The 5,459-nt window shown below is 40.3% G+C and overlaps 1 protein-coding gene across 1 annotated transcript in view; it reads right to left on the minus strand.

Moving 5' to 3' along the window:
• FIG4 (FIG4 phosphoinositide 5-phosphatase) overlaps positions 1–5,459 on the minus strand; it is a 193,346-nt gene that overhangs the window by 92,681 nt on the left and 95,206 nt on the right. The window contains exon 15 of the mRNA XM_019520105.1: positions 3,706–3,872. Coding sequence (XP_019375650.1) covers positions 3,706–3,872 — 167 coding nt within the window. The remainder of the gene's footprint in view (positions 1–3,705; positions 3,873–5,459) is intronic.

Consider the following 5,459-nt stretch of genomic DNA (forward strand, 5'->3'; position numbering starts at 1 on the left):
TGATGGAGAGGAGGTATAGATTGGACATCCGCAAGAACTACTTCACAGTTAGGGCGGCTAGGAGCTGGAACCAACTTCCAAGGGAAGTGGTGCTGGCCCCTACCCTGGGGGTCTTTAAGAAGAGGCTGGATGCCTACCTGGCTGGACTCATTTGAGTCCCGTTTCTTGTTTTTGGGGTTTTTGTTGTTCTCCCACCCTGGCAGGGGGTTGGGCTAGAAGATCTACTAGGTCCCTTCCGACCCTTAATCTATAATCTAATCTATGAAGGCATGTGTGGCTGGTAGAGAGAGGGAGCCAAGCTTCCTAAGTGCATGGATGAGAAGCACTGAACAGCTAGGCTCCACTCTGCTCCCAGCCACACACACAGCATCTCCTCCTCCAGCTGGGAGACATCAGGCTGCCTATGCTGTGGGGGATGGGCTGACTGCACAGAATGCATGGCTGAGTGGCAGGTGGGGGATAAACCTGGCTATGCCTATGGTGGAGAGGCGGAGCTTAAACAACTGGGAGAAGGTGGGGAAGTCAGGCTTTCTGTGCTGTATAAGAAGTGATAGGCAGGAGCACTACACAGTCAATGCAACTGGTGGGGCGGGCGGCAGCAGATCCACCTTTCCGGCATGCAGCACTCAGGTCTGTGGCCTGTGTGGGAGGGCAGCCCCTGGCTGCCCAGAAGTTGGACAGTCCTGCTATTAAGTGATGCAATTGTGTGTGAACCTTAACTCAAATAAAGTATGTCTAATCAGTAAACTTCTTGGTGTTTCTTGGTTGTTTTTTTTAATCCCTAAACTCAGTCTGAAAACAGATTTAAAACAACGTGAAAGATCTTCCATTGATAGCTCTTCAGATAGGTGCACACAGACTTCAACCACAGTGGCCAACCATGGGAAATTTTATTAGATAGGAGAGATTAGATCCAGATTTCAGGCTGAATTTTATTATTTACTTCTGGATCAAATACAATGGAGGGTTTTGCCCTCCTTTAAAATATTGGTTATTAAAAAAGAAGTATAATGGGTTTCACAGGCCATTTTTATTTGATATAATAAATCCTACATTCTTAAGAAAAAAACAAACAAAAAACCCATATCCATGCTATACAGACAGAAGAAAGAGCACACAGCTTTTATCTCCTTTAAAACTAGTACAAGAGTCTGAGTACTAGTACTAGTACTCAGCTGGTAAGATTAGTCCATATAATTTTTTTTTCAAAAAGTAGTGCGCAGTATGTGTTCTAGCACACTTTTAGACTCAGTTTAAAAACAAACAAACCAACCAAAATGAAATGAAAGGGCCATTTGACTGAATTAGTCTAAAATAATCTAGTTGTCCCAATCTGAATTTCTAATATTATTTTATGACAAATGACTATATCATAAGATATTTGACAAAACTGGAACTAAAGTGGCACAGTGGGCATGTCTACATGTGTGCAGACTGTGCAGTTGTTACTGGGCAGTCATTTAGTACTCGCTTAAGTACACGTGAGCATGTGGTGCACGTGTAATTGACACCACACGGGTCATTTCCGATGCTACTGCATACTAGCTCGCTAGTACCATGCAGTAGCATCAGCATCATGGTTCATGCCCGCCAATGCTACGTCACCAAAGCAATGAGCTATAGTGATGTAGCTCGTTGCTATGGCAATGTAGCATCTCATGCAGACATGCCCAGAAATTAGCTGATTTTAATACACATTAAAAGAGTTTCTTATGTCCACTTCTGAGAAGCAGATAAGCTTCTCTACATGTTGTAACAATAACATTCAAGTTTATGAAGCTACATCCCTTTCTTCATGAAAGCTACAGAACCCCCAGAAACACTACTTCAAACATGCTCTTCTAATTTTTTTCTAACACCAGTAAGCAAAAGAAAGCATTGGAAACAGAATTAGTCAGCTCACTTGTCAATAAAGTTGCCAACAGTGTTAAATGATTTCTTATTCTCATTATTTAAAAAGATTTAAAGGAGCTATCCCTTTTTACAGCTTACTGCAGCTGAGGCTAGAACAAGGGGTATAACTTGAGCAATAAATAAATGTTCCCAATTTCCACTATAATCCTTCAATATTCTCAAAAAAAAATCCTTTGGTATTGAATTTTTTAATGCTTTGTTTCCATGACTAAAGGGGAAGTTTTATTTATTTAAGTTACCACAGACTGACCAAACTGTTTTTGGTCTGTGCCCTGATTATAGAAACACTGTTTAAGCTTTGATGCCCCAAATTATTTAGGAAAATGACACAGCTTCCTTTTTACAGAAATAACTTTTCTATACTTCATTTTTCAAGACACACATTAAGTGTTAGAATCAAGCCTGCAATTTAGGTCAACTGTCATGTGTATGCGTGTGCGTGTATGTGTGCATGTGCGCATGCACACACACACACACACTTTATCTAATACAGTAGCTCTTGACATTTTGAGACTAAAGGCACCCCCAGAAAATGTCAGCTCTTAGTTTTCACTTGTTTTTTCATTACAGAAAAATAACAACTTTTTTTCTGTAGCAAACAACACAGAAAGATCAAAACAGGTCAGAATGTATTTAAAACTATAGATTCCTATTTGAAATCTCTGGTTTTATACTGCAAAACATGACTGCACAACTAATGGTGCTAATATTGTGGCACCCGCAACACCCTTGAAAAGTTCTCAAGGCATTTCAGGATACCACAGCACCCTGGTTGAGAATCAATGATCTAGTAGATCAGAGATTCTGAGCAAGTCACTTAGCCAATCTGTGCCTTTTCTCTCTCATTTGTACAAACTGGGTATGTCTACATGTTCATTAATGCACCATAACCATAATTGGCACTACTGAGCATTTGCACAGATGAAAGCTTTTTTGTGATGCTAATGCACAGTAGATTAGTCTAATGGGCATTAAGCAAGGTTTTTGCCAGCTGCACTAACGCGCATTAAAATTAGTCCAATTAGTCCACTAAGTGACTTGTGTAGATGCAGCCACTGATTAGGAACGCTTAATCTAATGCTTTGAGGTCTACAGATGAAAATGTGCTATGTAACTACAAGTTATTTTTTAACATCATAAATTTTTCCATGGTCAGAGGAAGTACGCTTAATTACTTATCTGGGAGGCCTTGTAAGCTAGTAGAGTATGCACAAGCCTATTAGTGGGCAGGCAGTTTCTAAATCTGTTTTTGAAAATTACATGCTGCTTGCCTTTAGGCAAGTCAATAAATATTTGTGCCAGTCTCCCTCCCTGTATGCAGGGAGAACACAGATATGCTCTAATATACAGGCATGCTGCAAGGCTTTCATTAATTAATATTAATTAGTATTTCAAACTATTTCAAGTTCTTAAATATGAAATACAATAAGGCCGTGACTACTGAGCTGAGGAGTTCAGTGAAAACAATGAGAAAACATGCCAGATGGTATCAATAATAAGCACAGCTCAGCACAATCACTACCTTGCTTACTCTAATTTTATTTTGATGAAATCCACAATTAGCAAACAATTAAAACATTGAATTTAAAGCCATGACCCTGTTTGTTATCATGGACATTCAGCAACAGAAAGCTAGCCAATGGTTTTAAGTCCTCTTTTTTTTTAAAATAACCCAATTTTGAAAAGACAGGTTTACTGACAAGCAAGGATTAGTAATATATGTAAATTTACAATATGTAGCTACCAAATGCTGTCAGAATACTAGAATAAAAGCAACAAAATGCAATTTACCTGAGAAAGCATTACTGTAATATCTTGACAGAGTTTGCATGATATCTTTGGAATGCTGGGTCCATGGTGCTATCTTCCTGTAGGTTTTTACTCTATGAACCAGCTGTGAACCTCCATATTGAAGGGAAAGTGTGTCTCCATGATCTTCATACAACTCTTCAAACAATCTGCATTATTGATAACAATATTTAATAATGTTATCAAAACTGTCAGGCAGTCTAATTTTATATATATACACATACATATATATACATACACACAAAATAAGATTTAAGGGTAAACAGGCAAAGGGTCAAGCTATTTTAGGAGAAAAAGAAAACCAACCTAGATAAGAAAACTTTCTGCCCCAACTTAGTACCCTGCACTGCACTGCTCTAGACAGGCTACCTCCTAGACAAGAAGTAGTATAGCTGTTGTACAGCAACTGGGGTGGTTAATTATCAGTGCTGCATGACAGTGCCAATTAATGCAGGTAGAGTCAGCCATGTGCAGATATCTGTAGGACTATATACATCCTTGCAATACCACAAAAACTAAGTGTTCACATGTGCATGCTGCCTGTAATACAATAGAATTGGTGAAAGTGCTAAAACAAAAACAACAACAACCACCTCCCTGGATGAAACAGGAACTTCTTTATAGTGGTATGTTTTGGAGTACCACCTGTAATTTTTTAACAATGCACTGTGCCAATACAGGGGGTCTCTTAGTCCCCCAGCATCTTGCAGTGCTTCATTTTCCCTCCCATTCCAAGGTGGGGGAGGGAGGGAGGGAGAACTGGGTGGATAAGTAATGAGGGCTGCATGGGAGTTCAGCTGGGGCTGGGGCACAGTGAGGCACATTAAGCAGAACTGCAGGCTCCCCCCACCATCAAGCCCCCTGGATATACCATTACTGACCTCAAAATGGCTGTTCTTAGACAAGAGAATTTTAAAAACCAGCCTGAACGTGAAATTACAGAACAAGAAATCTTCCACAGATTGGACTGGGTTATGTATGGTCTAAACAGAGATTCTGAATTATTATTCCATTACCTGGATTAGATTTTATGGACCTTGGTGGGTTTATTGCTATTGTAAGATGTGCCTCCACGCCTAAGTTTGGCCTGTGTAGCAGTGAAAAGCTGCAAAAGGTGGCCAAGCAGCAAAAGGCCTCAAAACCTGTGCCTGTGACTTGCTACAAAATATGGCTAAGCAGAAACAGCCCCAGAAGCTTTTGCCTGGGTGACTGCAGCATAAACCCCTGAGGCTGTAGCAGCTGGCTTAATCTGCAAAGAGGAAGCTATCCCTAGGCCTCATTAGCCAAGATCAAAGGGAGCACTAGGTAAAAGGAGTTTGAAAAACAAAGCAGCCTTGCTGGGTGATAAACATGCCACTGGCATTTGACAATGGGAGGGAAAGAGATAAGAAACCCTTCTTACTGCTCCCTTTGCTTTCTTAAGGACATAAATTTTAACTAGTTGACACTTCCTTGGTCCACAAAAAAAATCTAGTATAATGCAGTTCTGAAAGTTTCTGTGGGTGAGTCTACATATGCATTAAGACACTTTTTCTACTGTGCATTAAATTTAGTACTTCCGGGTGCCTGTACATGAGCATGGAGGCTGCTGGGTTCAAACACACCTGCCGCCATATTTAAGCATGGGAACATGGATATACAAGATGTTGCAGTGCGTTAAAGTGGCTTTCAAGCCACTCTAATTAAAGCTCCCCCCCCAACACACCCTGGAGTATGTACAGAAGTGCTCTCCAGTG

Source organism: Gavialis gangeticus, unplaced genomic scaffold (genome assembly GCF_001723915.1).
Source record: "Gavialis gangeticus isolate Ggan-Ray unplaced genomic scaffold, GavGan_comp1, whole genome shotgun sequence".
Lineage (NCBI taxonomy): Eukaryota > Metazoa > Chordata > Crocodylia > Gavialidae > Gavialis > Gavialis gangeticus.